The sequence below is a fragment of the Phoxinus phoxinus genome (assembly GCF_949152265.1).
Source record: "Phoxinus phoxinus genome assembly, chromosome: 20".
Lineage (NCBI taxonomy): Eukaryota > Metazoa > Chordata > Actinopteri > Cypriniformes > Leuciscidae > Phoxinus > Phoxinus phoxinus.
The window spans coordinates 27,276,071-27,295,738 of NC_136895.1; the positions used below are offsets into that span (position 1 = coordinate 27,276,071).

General features: G+C 39.8%; 1 protein-coding gene across 2 annotated transcripts in view; it reads left to right on the forward strand.

Moving 5' to 3' along the window:
- Positions 1 to 11,770: 11,770 nt before the first annotated feature.
- The window catches only part of LOC306988004 (uncharacterized protein), a 34,060-nt gene continuing 26,162 nt past the window's right edge, over positions 11,771 to 19,668 (forward strand). Inside the window, exon 1 of one of the 2 annotated variants that reach the window (XM_079592702.1) lies at positions 11,771 to 12,484. Coding sequence is in view for 1 of the 2 variants with exons in the window: in XM_079592700.1 (XP_079448826.1) it covers positions 12,424 to 12,484 (61 nt within the window). In the remaining variant the exon portion in view is untranslated. The remainder of the gene's footprint in view (positions 12,485 to 19,668) is intronic. The other variant, XM_079592700.1, reaches the window with a different exon arrangement.

Here is a 19,668-nt window from a genome sequence, read left to right on the forward strand (position 1 = left end):
GACAGCCCTATATTGACTCCAGAAGTAGACGAGTTAGCTCAGACGTATCCTGAACTCTTTTCCGCCTGCGTTCTTACTCGTGCCCAGCTAAAAAAACAAAGTGACATTGTCGCGTTGGATGATACTTTTTTGTGCGTAGCTGATGAGTCTGGTGAGGTATCCATACAAGAGGATCCTGTCCGTAAAGATCCGGAGATTATGCAGGTCCATGTTCTTCTGCCCTTGTCAGTTACTCGTGCGGAAATGGTGGAGGCTCAGAGAAAGGACGAAACTTTGTCTAAGTGTTTCGTAGCAGCAGAAGATGGTAAAGATAAGGGTGCTTCGTACCTCATAGATGATGGTTTGCTAGTGCGCAAATGGCAGCCAAGCATCACTGTTAGTGAAGAGGGTGCATCAGTTTACCAAGTGGTGGTTCCTTCCGCCTATCGGCCTCCAGTACTGTCCTTGGCGCATGATCATGTTTTATCCGGACATTTAGGGGTCACTAAAACGTATGGCCGTATTTTACGACACTTTTTCTGGCCTGGACTTAAGAAAGATGTAGCTAATTATTGTCGTACTTGTCACACTTGTCAATATATGGGAAAACCGAACCAAGTTATTCCCCCGGCTCCGCTCATTCCAATTCCAGCGCTGGGTGAGCCGTTTGAGAGTGTTATAGTGGATTGTGTGGGACCGCTTCCTAAAACGAAATCTGGTAATCAATTTGTTCTCACTATCATGTGTTCCGCTACTCGTTATCCAGAGGCCATACCTTTACGTAAGATTACTGCTAAAGCTGTAACTAAGTCTCTCATCAAATTTTTCTCCACTTTCGGGTTGCCGAAATTTGTTCAAACCGATCAAGGCACGAATTTCCTGTCTAAGTTGTTTACGCAGGTGTTGAGTTCACTCAGTATAAAACATCGCGTGTCAAGCCCATACCATCCTGAAAGTCAGGGAGCCTTGGAACGATTTCACCAAACCCTGAAATCAATGTTGAAAAAGTACTGTGTGGAGACGGGTAACGAATGGGACGAGGGGGTTCCTTTCGTTTTGTTTGCCATTCGTGAGACCGTACAGGAGTCGTTACGATTTAGTCCAGCTGATCTGGTCTTTGGACATTCTGTTAGAGGGCCGTTAAAAGTGCTTAAAGAACAAATGCTGGGCATTAGTTGTGACTCGAGTCCGAAAGTTAACGTGTTGGATTACGTTTGTAGACTCCGCGAACGTGTGCAGAAGGCCTGTGCCATGGCTACGGAATTTTTATCTCACGCTCAGTGTGATATGAAGAAACGATTTGATAAAAAAAGCTGTTATTCGTTCATTTTCTGCTGGAGACAAGGTATTAGTATTGCTACCCATACCAGGGTCGGCCTTGTCTGCACGCTTTGCGGGACCATATGAAATCGTGGAAAAAAAAAGTGAAACCGACTATGTCATCAAAACGCCCGACAGGAAGCGACAGATAAGAGTCTGTCACATCAACATGCTGAAAATGTATCATTCCAGAGATGACGCACTGATAAAACTTCTCCCGAATGAGATGGCAGGGCCCGCTATCTCACCGGTAGCTGTGAATTTTCAGGTAAGCGCGCCATCTGCTGGTGTAATGATTGACGACGATGGCTTGAAGTTATGTAGTGATCCACTGCCATCTACGCGCTTGTCAAATTCAGAGGTATTAATCGATCTGTCCAACTTCCTTGTCGGTTTAACTGAGTCACAGAAACACGATGTAACTGCACTCATTCATGGTTTTCCTGCAATTTGTGGGGATGTTCCTACGCAAACGAGGGTGTTGTACCATGACATAAACGTGAAGGACGCGTCTCCTATTAAACAGCATCCATACAGAGCAAATGCCACTAAGAGATCATTAATGAAAGAAGAGGTTGCTTATTTGGTCAGAGAGGGTCTTGCTAAGCCCAGTAGTAGCCCGTGGAGCTCACCGTGCCTACTTGTCCCAAAGTCAGATGGGAATTATCGTTTTTGCACTGATTATCGTAAGGTCAATGCTGTCACTGTGCCAGATTGTTTTCCTTTGCCTCGAATGGAGGATTGTATCGACAACCTGGGCTCCGCTCAGTTTGTTAGTAAGTTAGATCTACTAAAGGGATATTGGCAGGTGCCATTAACTCCTCGAGCTTCCGAGATATCAGCCTTTGTAACACCTGACGCGTTCATGCAATACCAGGTAATGGCTTTCGGGTTACGAAACGCACCGGCCACCTTCCAGAGATTGGTGAACACTGTACTCGCCGGGGTTTCTAATTGCAGTGCTTACCTAGACGACTTGGTTGTGTACTCGGCGAGTTGGTCTGAACATGTATCTTTGTTGAGAACCGTCTTCCAACGTCTTGAGGATGCTTCGTTAACATTGAATCTAGCCAAATGTGAGATTGGTAAAGCCACGGTTACATATCTGGGGAAGCAGGTGGGTCAGGGTCAAGTTCGTCCGGTGGAAGCCAAAATTTCTGCCATTCTTGAGTTTCCAGCGCCGTCGACTAGACGGGAGTTGCGGCGTTTCCTTGGTATGGCTGGGTATTATAGGAGTTTTTGTAAGAACTTCTCCACAGTTGCCCGTCCTTTGACAGATTTGCTTAGCCCTTCAAAGCCTTATGAATGGTCATCAGAGAGTCAGCAAGCTTTCGAGAGTATTAAGGCACTATTGTGTAGTACGCCGGTGTTATCTGCGCCTAATTTCTCATTGGCGTTTAAGCTTGAAGTTGATGCTAGTGCACACGGTGCGGGTGCAGTGCTGCTCCAAGAGAAGGCAGATGGAGTTAATCATCCCATTTGTTATTTTTCAAAGAAATTTAACAAGCACCAAGTCAACTACTCAACCATTGAAAAAGAGGCTTTAGCTTTGCTATTGGCACTCCAGAATTTTGAAGGTTATGTTGGATCTACAACATATCCAGTGATTGTATACACTGATCATAACCCCCTAACTTTTTTGGGCCGAATGTATAATCAGAACCAAAGGTTAATGAGGTGGGCTCTTATAGTCCAAAACTATAACATCGAAATTCGGCATAAGAGAGGCTCTGAGAACGTAGTAGCTGATGCACTTTCCAGAGTTTAATGTGGCAATCAATGTTTGTGGATGTTTTTTTTTTTTTTTTTCTCTCTCTCTTTGTTTTGTTGTGTAAATCATATGACAAACATAATGTTGTATCATGTTTGTTTTTTTTAGGGTGGGGATGTTACGTGCTCAGAGGATATGCTGTTTTGCTAGTGTTACTTTCACTTTCTCCTCTACGCTATCACCTCTCAGGGCGGTGCTGTTGGCTTGGCTGTCAATCATCATCATCGCGCGTCATCTGAGCGGGCTTTCCCCGCTATAAAAGGGTGACGCAGACCGGAAAGCGAGAGAAGAGAGAAGGAGGGAGTCTTCTGTTTTGTTTTGCCACGCCGGGTTGTTGGCGTGTCTTTTGTTTGGTTGATTTCTTTTGATTTGTTACTTTGTTTAATGTTCAGAGTTAACGCTTTGTTTTCTCCCGATCGTTTGTTATTTTTGTAGCAAGTTACAACCTTGAGTTATGTTTCTTTTTCTTTATACATATTGTTTTCAGCCGACCAGGGAGTAGTGCCAGGGAAGTATGTCACGTGACTTCCATTGTGCAACATCTAGGGAAGCGCATGTTAATACACTAGGTAAGGAGCGGGTGCTGTCATTGTATGTTTGAATTTGGTAGGTAGTATAGATTAGGTAGGGCGTGTTGCGCGCCGAAGATTTCATTTTGTTTATTTTCTAATTAGTAGCTTAGTGGGGAATGGGGTTGTAGTTAGAATGCGGGTTTTGTTTTGTTTCTTTCTTTGATTTAGCCCCGCTCAGGTTCCTACTCCCTGTGTACGGAATTTATGTTTAATTTGGTCTCTCTCTCTTTTGAGTACCTGTTATGAATAAATATATTATTTATTTCAATTTAAACTCCCTTTGTTCTTGTGTATTTTGGCACTGGCACCTTTTTGACGTCACCACGCAGGGTTAAAATATCCGGGAATCTACTTTTTTTTATGCCGCGTTCCCTCATACCCTCGGAGCTAACCTAGGAACGTAACATGCAGCAATGATGATAGTTTTGCTACCATTCTCCTTTCTCCCACCTCCTGTACAGTGTCCAGGGAAATCCCCAGGACTGAGCTGGCCTTCCTGATCAGCCTGTCTAGTCTCTTCCTGTCTGCAGTAGAGATGGCTGAGGCCACTACAGAGTCAAAAAAAGTCTTCAGTAGCTCTCCTTGCACTCCGAAAGACCTTAATCTCCTCAACAGAAAGAGTCTGCTCTGCCCTTTCTTATAAATTGCCTCAGTGTTGTTTGTCCAGTCCAGTTTGTTGTTTAGGTAAACACCCAGGTATTTGTAAGAGTCCTCTCTCCCAATGTCCTTTCCCTGAATGTTCACTGGTGATAAAGTTTGTTTGTGCCTACGGAAATCCACCACCAGTTCTTTCGTTTTCCCCGCATTTATCTGGAGGCAGCTCCGTTGGCACCAGTCCACAAAGTTCTGAACAAGTCCTCTGTACTCCCTGTCATCATCATCCGTGATCAGACCGACGATGGCAGAGTCATCAGAGAACTTCTGTAAGTGACAGGTTGCTGAGCTGAACATGAAGTCTGCAGTGTAGATGGTGAAGAGAAACGGGGCAAGAACCGTACCCTGCGGAGCTCCAGTATTGCAGACAATCATGTCAGACTCACAGTCACGAGTCCTCACATACTGTGGTCGGTCTGTGAGGTAGTCCAGTATTCAGGCAGACAGATGATGGTCCCATAGACAGTATATAAGATGGACACAGCGACCCCTTAGACTTCAACGGAGAAAAATGAAGCCCATTTGAAGCACTCACTTCCTGATCGCCAGGCGAACTGCGCAGGCTCAAACTGAGCTTGGTGACGTGAGCAACGTGTCTGACAGCTGTAGGTCTTCTAGTAGCTGTGCCGAGAGAAATCTGAATCATTCCCTTCCGAATCTCTCAGAGACGGAGAGCGTGAGCATTAGCTGTCCATGAGCTAGCAGCAGGAGCAACTTTATCACTCTCTGTGGGCTTCTCCCTTCACTTTATCAGACTTTATGCCTCCACGTCCCCCCGATTGCTTGCGAGCTTCTCCGCCGGTCTATACGGTAATTTCTCTACAGTGCGACAGAGAGTCGCGTGAGTTATGACGCAATCGTTAGCCTATTTTTACAAAAACTGCTTCTACTGGGCCATAACGTAAGGGACAAGGCAATGGAGCCTTTTATACATTGTCGAGTTTCTTTAGAAATAAATAATGGACAAATGGAGTCTTTGGACGCCTCAGATGTAAAGTTATTCGCTGTCAAAGTGATGCAAAAATGAATGGGAGTCAATGTAATGCTAACAGCAGGAGATGTTCTGCTACAATGGCGGCTCCCGGGGAGGCTTCAGTTTCCGGCGGATAGATTACCCCCTTGGATGGTCCACTCCCATGTACACCATCTTATCCCTCAGAAGCGCAGGTTGGATGGTGTTAAAAGCACTAGAGAAGTCAAAGAACATGACTCTCACAGTGCTTCCAGCCTTTTCCAGGTGTGAAATAGCCCGATTTAGGAGGAAGATGATTGCGTCTTCCACTCCATTGCCAGGTTGATAGGCAAACTGAAGTGGATCCATTGATGGACTCACCAGAGGTCGGAGATGAGTAAGCACCAGCCTCTCCAATGTTTTCATCAGATGCGAGGTCAGTGCTACTGGTCGATAGTCTCCGAAGTCTTTTGGGCGCGACCAGTGATGTAGTGGTGCCTGGAGAAGTGGGTATACTCTTAATTTATGCGCTTAATATTTTTTTAAGCATCCCAGCAAAGGATGAACGCTCTGTGTTATAAACAGTGACATGCAATACTAGTCTTGCATATTAGTATTGAATATTTAAGACTAGTATAGAATATAGAATAGAATTAATAGAATAGAACATATAGAATTAGTATTCTTGCATATCAGGGCCGTACGCATGGGTTTTATAAATACAGAGGTCCCATAAATGTTACTGCTATAGGGGGGTTCGGGGGCATCCCCCCCTGCTTGCTTAAATTGGTCTCAAACATTGTGACATTGACGAGCGGGTGATTGAGCGCTAAAGCAGCTCAGATGAGAAGGTCAGTTATCGCCGCTATGGGCGAATCATTGCAGCACCATGCAAATTGGAGTTAATATTAGGGAATTATTTCACAACTTTCATTATATACACAAACAAAATTGTGTATATACCGGACCTCGTACTCAATGATGGGTACGACCCTGACTGGGTGTTTTTTATTCACATGAGATTGGATTAGCTACTAAATGATGCGCATCAGAGGGGATTTAGAAGTGGGTATACTCAATGCCGACTGAAAAAGAAGTGGGTGTACTACGTATACCTGCGTATACCCTGCACTACACCACTGGGCGCGACGTCTTCGGAACAGGCACCACGCAGGATGTTTTCCATATCTGTGGCACCTTTCCCAGCTTCAGGCTAAGGTCAAAAATGTACAGCAGTATGAGCCTGGAGCTGATGCCGTCTGGGCCTGCAGCCTTCCTCGCCTTGATCTTCCTGAGCTCCATTCTCACCTGGGCTTCTGTAAGGGGCAGTGTGTATTGGATGGAGTGTTGACTGGAGGGAATCGACAGGGAGGGGAGGTTAGGTGTATTTTGTATTGTCTGTGAGCTGATAGCTGTGCAGAGAGAGGTAGGGCTGGAGCTGCCTGCTGTGGAGGCAGAGAGTGAGGATTACAGCAGGGGGGACTGGATGGGGTCAGCGGAGGGTAGCTGATCGAATCTGTTGGAAATCGGTCCCGATCACGTGGTTTCAGACTCGATCGGAATCGGACGTTCCCTCCCGATCAGGACTCGGATATATATGTAATGCATATATATTCTCATTATTTTTTAACACATCTATAGTTATGCGATGGCACAGAGTTAGACCCTTTTGAGTTTTGACTCCACACAGAAACAGCAACGCATGACATCACTTTGTTGACATCACCAAAAGTGAAGAATTTGTTATTTATTACTTGATTGTTCAAGCTACCTCACAGAAGTGCTCTGTTTGTTAACAGAGTTGTTGAATGTTAAAATAAGGTGAATTAAATAAAAAATAAGGAACATCCTGGATCTGTTTTTTCGCTCTTCTTTATTCTTTTTTTATGTACGTATTATAGAAGTATCGGATCGGGACTCGGTATCGGTAGATACTCAAAATCAAATGACTCGGACTCGGACTCGAGGGCAAAAAAACCTGATCGGGACATCCCTACTGGAACTCCTTATGACCCGTGATGGTTTTGAGCCCCTTCCACACACCGCTGACATTGTTCTGCTGCAGCTGATCCTCCATCCTCCTCTTGTAACATGCTTTTGTTAAAAGTACAACTAAGGGGAAATGCAATACCACATAGTTTTTCAAAAGTAATATTAGGGATATAATAGCATAATTTATCTTTGGAACAAATATCATTTTTGTATCCATTTAATTTTAAATATAGTATTAGATATTTCTAAATCAAGTACATTTATTTAGTCGAATTACAAAGTTTTTTTTCCTTCCAAATAATGATGTTTATTTTTCCAAATGAAATTATATTTACATTTATTTATGTCAATAATGATATGTTCTTTTGGCATATTTATGGCAATCTATGGTAAACTAGTCGAGATAACCCTTCAGATTTTGATAATAAAATTCCCCCGTTTAAAGATAAGTCTCTCATTAGCCATATGTTGAATTTCTTTTTAATTGTGTTGATTAATGGGGTATAATTAAGATTTATTCTTTCTTTTTGGTCTTTGCATATATTAACTCATAAATAAGAAAAATGTTTTTTAGTTGGAATGCCACATAATATCCTGACAAGTTACTGAGCCTTTCTTTTAATGCAAACAAGTCACAATATTTCATATTTATAGATAACCCTGATAATATAGAAACTGTTAAGGCACTGATTTTAATTCTTAGATGTCTTTTAGAAAAATTGTCACATCATCTGCTAATTGTGAACATTTATTCTTTTCCAGGAATGAAAAAAATCTAATTAGACATTGTTATGTGAACATCTCTTAATAAAGAGTTGACTATTTAATGGGATGACCTAACTTTTTTCACATGACTGCATATGGGGGTTATGAATCTATATCATTATATGATGAGAACAATAGTTTGAACTAAATGTCTTGAAAGGGTATAATTTTAAATGCAGGCATGTCGATGGCTTCGGCAATATCGGTCCACTTCTTTTCTTTTTCCACTCTGTCGTGGTATAAATGGCAGTTTACATCAAAAAGACACGGCTGCTCTGCCCACAGCTCGACAAGGCGCTCCTCTTGATCCACGGTCCATTTTCGCCTACTTGGCGCTCGTTGTGTTTCCACGTCCGTCGACATGTTTCTTTGTTGTGACTGATGGCTTCCGCCCGGCATAAGTGAAACACAGAAACTTATATAACAATGGGACTCTTATCTATAGAGGGCACGGCAGAAAGAAACCTGCTGGAGAAAGACCGTGGATATGGTATAAAGGCTGCCCATTGCTTCCTGTCTAATGTCTCACTCACTCCACAGCGTGACAAACGTGTGGCGACTGAACCTTATTGCAAGAATAAATACTTTTTAAAAGACTATTTGATTCAGAGTGTCTCTTACGCAGTGATGATGTTTAATGAGTTTTTTTGAACAACTTATTTTCTCTCGAATAAATCCCACTGCATTATCCACCAGCACACAGTTGTTAGGCATCTTTGCTGTAATCCTGGTTGTACTTTGGGATACATGCGTTTCAGTACATTGTCTTTCAGCAAGTCTTTTTGTGACTTGCACTCTCACCTATTTTTTTGATAACCTGTAAGTGGTTCTCAAATGGAAAACATGAGATGTGGTTCAAAGAGCTGTGGAAGTTCGCAGCATCATCTGACAAGTGTGTGATGGAATGAATGTTGTATGTTGGAAAGGTGGGTCCATAAAAATCCACTGAGTTATCCACAAAGTGCTCCAGAATGTTGTGTGCGTATCCTAAATAAAACTCTTTCTTTCTATCTGCTTCACCCAAAATAATGTTCATACCAACACTCAGACAAAGAAAGTGATGGTCATCAGGAAGCACATCCTTTAACACTAGAACTGCCACAAGCGGCCATTTTGACCGCTAGATTCCAAACTCTATATCTTTAATGATAAATACCCAATTGAGAGATTAATGCATTTATTATATTAGGACATCTTTTAAAAACAAAACAACACCAAACTGTACATTTAAACAAGTTTAATTATACATTAATAAATAATAATATCATTAGCAGCCTACCGTAATTATCGCAAATTCACAACAGATAGGCTATATTTCCATATCCATTCAACATAACTCAGAACAAGATAATAACAACTAAAAGTATGTTATTTAATTATATATAAAAAATATATTTTAATACAATAACAGAGAAAATAACTCGTTTAGAGAATATCTACGTAAATAGATAACGTATTTTTTGGTATTATTAGGCTATTTCTGATCAACAAATTTACTCTCTTTTTCTGATCTCAACAAAAAAGATCTAATATACTTTTTGTTTGTAGAAATTAGCATAATATGCAAACACTCAGGACCGCTACTGACCTTTCTGTTGACAGTGAGAGAGACAAAGGTCAACCGCAGGAAATGCAACAAAAGAATACCGCAAAATTCAAATCAATGGGCAAAATAGGTAGCCTAAATATGTTAATTTGTTTTTTTGCCTTATGTGTAATTTATTTGAAAAACATTTTAAAAGAAAATACAGACACTTTTAGGAAAAGTCAGGATTTTATTTATTTTTTCAACAAAGTTATTGCAGATATAAAATTCAAAAAAAATGTCATGGCCGTTCTAGTGTTATAAGACTAATGGTCCGGTGTAGAGCCTGAACTGCACAAGCATGTCAGCAGTCGTTTCATGGTCCAAGACATGTGCATGTGGTCAAGGGGGAACTGTTTCACACACAAAATGCCAGCTCTAACAAGAGGTGATATTTGTTTTTGATGGTCAGGGTATCCAGCTTGGTTGAATACCTCATCTCTACTTTCTTCAGTCGGACCCTTTGTCAAGTAAACTACTCTTCCCTCAATCATTTGTGCAGCTGCAACATCTCTCACATCCATGCAGACTATTGTGACTTGATACATTTGAGAAATGACCTGGCTTGTGCATCACAGATGATGGCCTTCATTGTAACTGTGTGAACCAAATTCTGGAATGGAATACCATTTTGACAGAGTTGTAAATAATAATTTATGATCATATATATATATATATATCATGTTGCCATTCTGTACACTGAGTTTTAGTAGCCTATATTTTAACATACATAATAAATACCTTTTGAGTGTGTATATTCATTGCACCCTACAGGTATCTGTTCTGTTCAATGTTATTTTCATATGGAAGTCCATAGTTATAATTATTCTACATATACCTACATATCTGACGTTTATAACAAACCAAACCGTTTGAAAATCGGTAGAAAATTTAGCAAGTTATGGTTATTTACAATTTTACGAGTTGTTTATACAATGTTACGAGTGAGCGAGCTGACTGTGGCAAGATGGCCGCCAGGTGCGGACGTCGACCTCCATTGGCCAGCAGCGCGGACGAGACATCTAGCCTTTATTATGTATTTCTATGCATGAAATTACCAAAAGTGTGTTAGCTGGGCTGCTATATCTCTAATGGAAGCTCGGTTCTAACTGCTGAATTAATGGCAATATTTGTGGGCTCTATGGTGGATTGAGGAAGTAAAACCTAGAGAAGTAATTATCTGCTCTGATTCTGCAGCTGCTCTAGACATTTTAAAAGTAGGAAAATCTAAAGCTCGCCCTGACATTGTCAATGACATTTTGATTGTGTTTTTTAGAATTAGTTTTACTTGTAACATCAGTTTTTGCTGGGTCCCTGGACACGCTGGGCTGAGGGGGAATGAGCGGGTGGATAGCATTGCAAAGGAGAGCTTAGGAAGAGAAGTAGATGTCCATGTATTATTAGGGAGAGTGGATAACTGAGAGAAAGAATTAAAGAGGGTTTAATAAAAGAATGGCAGAGAGGGTGGGAAAAGGAAATTAGGGGTAGACACTACTTTTCTATTCAACCTGAAGTTAGGAAAATATGTTCATGTAACATTTTATTTCGCAGGGACTCTACAGTTAAAATGTGTAGATTGAGGTTGGGGCGCTGTGGGTTAAACTATTCTCTGTGCATTGTGGGAAAGCATGTTTCTGGCTTGTGTGAATGTGGGAGTCCTGAGACAGTGTAGACGGTATAGGGCAGAAAGAAATATATTATTTATTAAACTGTCAGGACTTGGAGTAAAGGCTTTTTCTGTTTTATCTTTGTTTGGACACAGTGACGAGCATAGACTGATCTCCAAGGCAGTTCTTCAATTCTTGCATGACATGGGACTGTATGTATTGAAATGAGAGGAATATTACAAATGAATTCAGGGCATGTAGGGTATAGAGCAATATTTGTGTTTTTGAATAAAACAGGGCTTATTAGAAGGATATGAGTTTAGGTGTTTTTGAAAGTTGTATATAATAATGATGTGAATGATAATGTATTAATATTAATAATGTTATTAGATATTTATGTAGTTATTTATTGGTTTTATTTATGTATTTATTTGTATATTTAAAGAGTAGTGTGTAAAGGCTATTGTGATCCACACTTCATATCAGAAGGTGGCGGTAATGCAAACCGAAAAGTTGTTTGCCAACCGCCATAAAAAAAAAACAGAAGAAGAAGAAGGACTGTGTGTAAGAATTTAGTACAAACGTTGACCTGTGGAGGGCAGTAATACGCTTTGCAGCGTCTACACTGCCGGAATCTTACAAGAAGAAGAAGAAGAAGCAGAAGCTGGGCTGGTGCCACCATTAGTGTTTATAAAGTGAACACACTTAATTCCAAAAACGTTTACTGATACCGAGAGGTTGTAGTGGCATTTTCGATAAATTCATATTTAAAAGCGAATGTTTACCACGTGTTCATCACATCTCGCTGCCGCCATGTTCGCGTGAGGTCACGCGCTCTCGCATCTCGGCAACAACAAAAGTTATGGACTTCCGCTGCTCCGCATAAGTTGTAAATCCTATTTAAGAGACTTTTCTTAGCAGAAGGTGGAAAGTATAACTTTGTAGGTGGACTAATTAACATTAAATCTTAAAAATAATAGTTATAATTTGCAAGTACAAATGGTAACATTTACGATTTCCACCTGGAGGATGATAAACAGATGAAAAATCCCCACAGACTTGGAACGAACGAATGAGGGACCCGAGCAGATTCATAGTTGATTTGACTCTTTAGCTATAACGTTAGTAAACAACCTCTAGCAACCTCACGGAGCACCCTAGCGACCGCATAGCAAGTCTCTGAAACCTCAGACTACCTCGACAGGTGACCATTGCAAAGCTGGAGAATGTGCAGATCTTCATCAGTCCCCCAGAAGCTGGAGTTTGACGGCATCGGGATCCCTCAAGGTGAGATTTTATTTGGTATACGCCATTTTCAGACACATTTTGGGATTTAAATCCATTTCCCAACACTGCTCTACTGCTTGAAATTTTGTTTCAAATTGATATTTGAATTACGTTAGAATACGATTTTAAGCGGTCATTTACCGCATTTCTTGTATATTTTGGAGTTGGAGAATTTGCATAGCCTACATCGTTTGTTAAGGTTCTTACGTAAATCTATTAAAGGCAATGTATACAAGAATAGGGTTATGGACCGTTATGTAGATAGCAATTAATTGTAGCCTATTCATGTTTAATTAAAGAGGCTCTGTCTTTATACCACAAATCACACTCATATTCTCTGTCTTCATTAAAAAAAAGTTTTTAGCCCTATATATACATTTAATAGACATTTCCTTATTTCGCCAATAATGTGTCCGGTATTTTCTGTCGGCTGTTTAGAATAAGAACCAATCCGATTCATGAATGAATCGTTCTTTTGAGTCGGTTCTTTTCAATGAATTGGCCAAACGGGTTAGCAGCAGCAGAATGTTTTGAATCGAATTGCGATTCACTCTGAACGATTCATTAAAGGGATAGGTCACCCAAAAATTGTCGTAATTTTTTATTTTTTTTGCAATATTAACAAACAGAACAATTCGATACATACAAGAAATATAAGCAATCTTCAAAACAAAAAAATAAATTATGGTTCAGTATACATTAAAATAGGAAATGTTAAAGAAATTTAAATCTATTCAACAATAGTCTTTAAAAAAAAGAGAGAAGAAAAAAAGAAAAAAAGAAGAGGGCACAAAAAAAGAAAAACATATTAACCCTTTAGATCCTGAAGCTAAAATAGGTGTTTTTCACATATTTTGTTTTTTTGACTGTAAAATTCTAATCTTCATGTGCAAGGTGTCATCTTTTTCAGAGAAAGATTAGCTTTCAACAAATTACAGTTATCAACTAAACCCCTGGTCAGAGCCTGACTCCACCCACTGGCAATATTTGAAAAATGCTGGAAAAGTGGGCAGAGCCCAACAACGGACAAAACGAGGGCGGGGCTGAGCGGATGATTGACAGACCCGCAGTGATTGACAGCTGCTGTCAGACTCGCTAAGATGGAGATGAGTGACTGGAGTGACGCAAGTAGCTTTTAGGGCAGCACTCAGTAGGGCAGCACTCAGACGTTTTTACACCATATATTTGAAAATTAAAACACTTTATACTCAAATGTTAAAAAAAGTACTCGAATCAATGAACAGCATTTATGAAGCTCCATTCTTACAGATCATTAACTAAAAAAAGTTGGTTTAGTGTTTAGTTACCCTTTAATATTAAGCAAAAGGCCAGATGCATTAGAGAAAGACTGAAGAGAGGTTAAAGCAATTGGGTTCTGAGAGACATCTCTTAGAAACAATGCTGTATCATCTGCCAGTTGGCTAATAAACAATTCCGTACCAGCAATAGAAATTCCCTTCACAGGGCTCTCTTTGATATGTAAATTTAAAAATTGTGTAGCTATTAGAAAAAGATATGGGGAAATGGGGCAACCTTGTCTTACACCACGCTTTAAAGAAAATCTAGGAGAAGTGCCATTATTGAGTCGGATAGAGCGATTACTATTACAGTAAAGCGTTTTAATACATTTGCAAAAGAAATTACCGAAACCCAATCTGTGCAGGGCTTGTAACATAAATTCGTGTTCTAAGCAATCAAATGCTTTATAATAGTCAAGAAAGAGGATAAAACTATCAGTAGTAATAAGATCTGAATAATCCAACAAGTCAAAAATCAGGCGTATATTATTAGAAATATGTCTCTGATGTATAAAACCTGTAATATATATATATATATTTATTTTTGTTCAGGAAAGAAAAATACCGTAAGCGCATCACCGTCAGAAGTGGGTAACAGCATTTTTGGCTTGTTGTGGCAAAAATTCATCAAACAAACATCACTGCGTAAGGGAGACTCAGAGTCAAATTATAAAATAGAAGTATTTATTCTTGCAAGAATAGGAGCAGTCTAATACACAGCTGTTACCCTGTGCAGAAGAGTGACACCCCCCCAGACAGACTGAACCAGCTTTTATCTCCGTTTCAAGGCCTTCTTCCGCCAGAGCCTTCCCCCCAGTAGTTTTCCATAGACAAGGAAGCCATAACATTAGTTGGCCCAACTAAGCCCCCCTGCACCAAATTACCTTCTGACAACTAGGTCAGAGGTCCTTGTTCGTCTGTTCTCTGGAGTGTCTCTCCCTTCTGCCTCCCCAGGTACATAAACAGAATCTTCTCACACTAACAAGTGAGTGTCACACATGTGACATTCTTTGAAACATCTATATTTTACTAAAGATCAATGAATATCATAAAACTGCCACCACAGGCTCAAAGTGGAAGTTCCAGAATTCACGCACATAACTGTTCCAAGGTCAAGTCAGCATAGCATCAGTCAATGCGGAATTCAGATCCGTTACCTTTTAAGCAGGAGGAAATATTTCCGTACCATCTACAAATGCTCGTCCGCCGACGAAAAAAGCTCTTTTGTTCTCTTTTCGGGCCTTTTTAACTATGGGCCAAAGCGTAATCCTCCTCGCTCAATCGGCCGGTGACAGATCTTCCGTGATTTTCAGTCGGTTCTCAATCAGAAACTCAGCGTCCAGCCAGACAGCATCTCGGTAAAAACGCGAGGTGAATTGGAAGATGATTCCACGAGCTTTATTATTTGAATTAACACGGCCAAGTCGGTGTGCCACATCAACTACATCAGGGAATTTATCTTTAAATTGTGGTAGAAGGCTTTGGCACACGTTGATAACCTCATGACGGACGTTTTCTTTTTCTTTCTCTGGAATTCTCAGGTTCCATCTGCGTGTGTAGCTTCTAGATGAGCCAGGCGATTTTCTCGCTCAGTGGAGTTAATTTCTTCTTTCTTTGCGCGCGAGTCAATAGAATCATCAAACTTTTAACCTCGCTGCAGACAAACTCAATGGTTTCCATTAGGGATGTCAACGATTAATCGACGATCGATTAATTGTCGATAATACATTTAATCGATACAACTTCTCGATCATGGATTAAGCAGGTTCGTGCGCGTGCGCTGCTCAACCGCGAAACAAAGCGAGTGCGTTTTGTTTGGGACCATTTTACACCTTCATTATGACTAAGTTTGCGTGTTCATTCGCAGCCTTTTGTTTTGTGCAAATGTAAGTTGTAATATTGTGTTTATTTTGTGTATGCCTATCTATATATGATTTATCTTATTTTGGATGCATCCCTTGAATTAACGCTGTAGTGCACGTGATCAGCTTCAGCGCGCGCGGCTCAAACGGCACTGCACGACTAATAATGACTATTGGCAGGACTGTCATATTACATAACATTATAGAGAGAACAATATTGTAATAAAACATTGTGCATTATTTGAGTTTAGTTGCCGTGTCGCGTTGCTCCAGGAAGAGCGCGTCCACAACATGAGTCATTCTGATTGAATGGCACGTAACTTAGTTCAAGTTGTGTATTCGCGTCATTTTGTGCAGAAATAATTTGTAATATTATGTTTATTTTGAATATATCTGATTAATCTCTTATAGGATGCGTTTCTTTAGTTAAATAACGCGCTAGCAAATAAGTGCTCCAGTTTAACGGCATATTCATTCAGGGCGCGCAGCTCAAACAGAAATGCACGACTAATAATAACGATGAATAATTTGGGACTGACATATTACATAACATGCGAACACTATTGTATTAAATTGTTGTGAATGCATTGGGTTTAGTTGCCGTCTTCAGTGTGTTCAGGGAGAGCTCGTCCACAGTCACACATTCTGCACGCATTAAGCCTTGTTTATACTCGACGCGTCTGCACGAGCGCGAAGGTGCGCGCGGCAAAAATGACGTCATTGCGGTGTGGGCGGTCGCGCGCGTTGGGTGCGCAAAGGCCCATTTCGCCTGGCGGTTCGCATCCGAAGATGAACGACTTCGAGCCGAATCTGGCCGAGCACGACCTTCTCATCACACCAGCACCCAGTTTGCGCGTCTAAATTAGTTGCTTACATTTAAAAAATGAGCATACAATAGCATAAAAAGCCTTTTTAATGAACATAAAGGTCCATGTTTAATACAAATGTACACGAAAGTTAATGAAATGTTTAGCGAAATTATAATTTTTTTAAGAGATCGTTAATTTAGTTGTATACATAGGCTACATGTATTCCCATATAGGCTAGCTAGCCTACAAATATTTTGTTCTAATGGCACACGTAATAATCTCAGCGCCCCCTGTCGTTTCAAAGAATAGTAACGAGTGAATCTGACTGCAGTAGATGTGAAAGATATGAATAAAAATGTTATTTCAGCCAGCGCAAATACCTGTATTTACATCCTGTTTTCGGTCGAAGTCCAAAGTAGTCGATTGTCGAGTTCACGCGCATAGGTTTAGTTACCTATGATCACGCGCTTGAACAGTTTAATTTGAGACAGGGTAAAACATATAAGGAGATTTTTTTAAAAACCACTGAATGGATTTTTATCATTTTATGATGGTCGTGTACAGGCACTGCCAACACACATTTCAGTGCAATCAACTTGTAAAAGTGCATGTACCATTATATGACCCCTTTAAGGTCTGGGTATAGTTCGTTCATTTGTTTTTGCTTTCACATATAAAAACGAGTAAACAGCTCCTTTTTCCGTTTTTTTAGAAAAACGAAATTATGACTTGATTTTTGGTTTACCCGTTCTTGCACGGAAATCAGAAAAAACACTTGATATTCCGATTTTCCCCTGTGGGTGGTGCTAAATCTGATTGACATGAAATGCATTCATTTTTTTACCCACACTGTATTTGTTTGCCTCTAAAATTAATAGTCTATATGCATGCTATTTGATTACCCAATTATTTGGCTTAACTGACTGAAAAAATCTATTGAAATAGCCTAAATGTAAACACGGTTTCGTTAATAAGAACACAATGTTGTAAAAAATAAACAACTTAGGCTATGTTCTGTTTAAATTTTATGTGGATAAAGGCATATTTTGTACATGACTACACATGTCCTTATAAGGCCAAGAAAATGACGTTTTTACGACATAAGATCTCGTTATTATGAGAAACTACGCAAACATTTTCTCAAAATCAAACCAAAATATTTTTAAGGATGGCCTGAGCAAGAGTATATCGTGAAGACATAAAGGGATAGCAAAATCTATTGGCAAGGGTTGCAGGAATGCACTAAGAAGGGCCTTCTCTCCATTCTGCCTTTTGTCTGATAACCGTGTTTACATTTAGGCTATTTCAATAGATTTATTCAGTCAGTTAAGCCAAATAATTGGGTAATCAAATAGTATGCATATAGACTATTAATTTTAGAGGCAAACAAATACAGTGTGGGTAAAAAAATGAATGGATTTCCAGATTTAGCACCACCCACAGGGGAAAATCGGAATATCAAGAGTTTTTCTGATTTCCGTGCAAGAACGGGTAAACCAAAAATCAAGTCATAATTTAATTTTTTTCGTTTTTCAAAAAAAAAACTGAAAAAGGAGCTGTTTTCTCGTTTTTATATGTGAAAGCAAAAACAAATGAACGAACAATACCCGGACCCTTTAATGTCTGACCATGAATCTTTTAGAGGAGATTTTCACTAGCAACACGATACAGAAAACGAAAATGAGGTGGTTTCTCGTTATTTCGTTTTTTGGTTCAAACGAAAAAACAAACTATCAAAACGTACACGGACCGCCCTGTATGAAGATCTATACTGACAGTAGGGCTGCAACTAACGACTATTTTAATAGTCGATTAGTCACCGGCTATTGAAATGATTAGTCGACTAATCGAACAATTATTAAATTTTTCTCAAATTTAGCATGAGATTGCTTTAATTCTGTGGAAAATGATAGTAAACACAAGAAAGAAGGGGGTACTTCAATGAAAAATGCATATTTTATTGAACTTTGCTGCTGATAGGTCGATTCATACTAAAAGTAAATAAAAATGCCCTGTCTAAAACCAATTAGGCACAGTGCTCGGTCAATATAGACATAAATGCATAAATAAAGAAACTCTATCATTTTTATAAAGGACAGGCACATTTGTTTTATAAGGAAAAATTAATTAAAATCAAGTAAACATTTTCTTCCCTGGGGTGCACGTCTGCTTCTTTTGCAGAAAGGGGTCCATGGTGGCTCTCTTCTTCAGACTGCATGCATTAAAATACTTTTGTCGGGCATAACGTTAAATCCTTTTTTTTTTTTTTTAAGCGAAAATACGCTTATAAAATGTACAATGTACATCCAAAACAATATTGGCTTCCATGTTATTTAAATCTTACTGAGGCGAGTCAAACTCTATTTCATTCAACTGTCCGACGTGCTTTCTCTTTAAATGTTCGTGCATCACCGAGGTGCTGCCGTGATACGCAAGGACTGCTTTGCAAACCATGCAGGTAATCTTTTTATTCGCCGTATCCAGGCTAAAATGCTCCCAAACTTTAGATGTTTTGGTACGCGCAGCTGCTGCGTTGGAAGCTCAGCAGAGAAGCTAATGCGCATGTGCGACTCTCGGCAGAGATTGTAATGAAGAGAGATGCCTCACTCGGTCGGAAAAAACATGTCTGGCGACAACTTTGACAATGAAATTCATTGTCGACTATTTCTATTATCGATTGCAGCCCTAACTGACAGCCATTTGCAACCAAACTAATGCATTGTCTGTCAGTGTTGAAGGCCTTTATTAAGCTGAACTTATTTGTGAACGACTCTTTACTGCAGATAAAACCATTTTAGACCTGAATTAAAAAAAATATATATGAAAAAATGAAAAGTAGCCTATCTGTGATTAAATGTTTTATTGATTTTTCTAAAATTGGATTCAAGCTTGATTTGTTGCTCTACTGTGAGATCTATATTGACCCATCTTTTAATAGTAGAGCTACAGTATTCTTGAACACTAGAGAGCGCCAGACTAGTGTAAACACGTGGTATTATACACTCTAACTCCAGGGGCCAGTTGGTCAAAAGTAATCTGATCAGATTTCGGCTATCGGATTGGATCAAATCTTGAAAATGGGTTGTTCAAAAGAAAAAAATTTCAGAAACAAGATAAAAAAAATCCAATCTTGGTGTTTGATCTGGATCAAATCATCAGTTTGTGTTCAAATTTTTTAGGGGATACCTTTAATCCCCAAAAAATCAGGATTATAC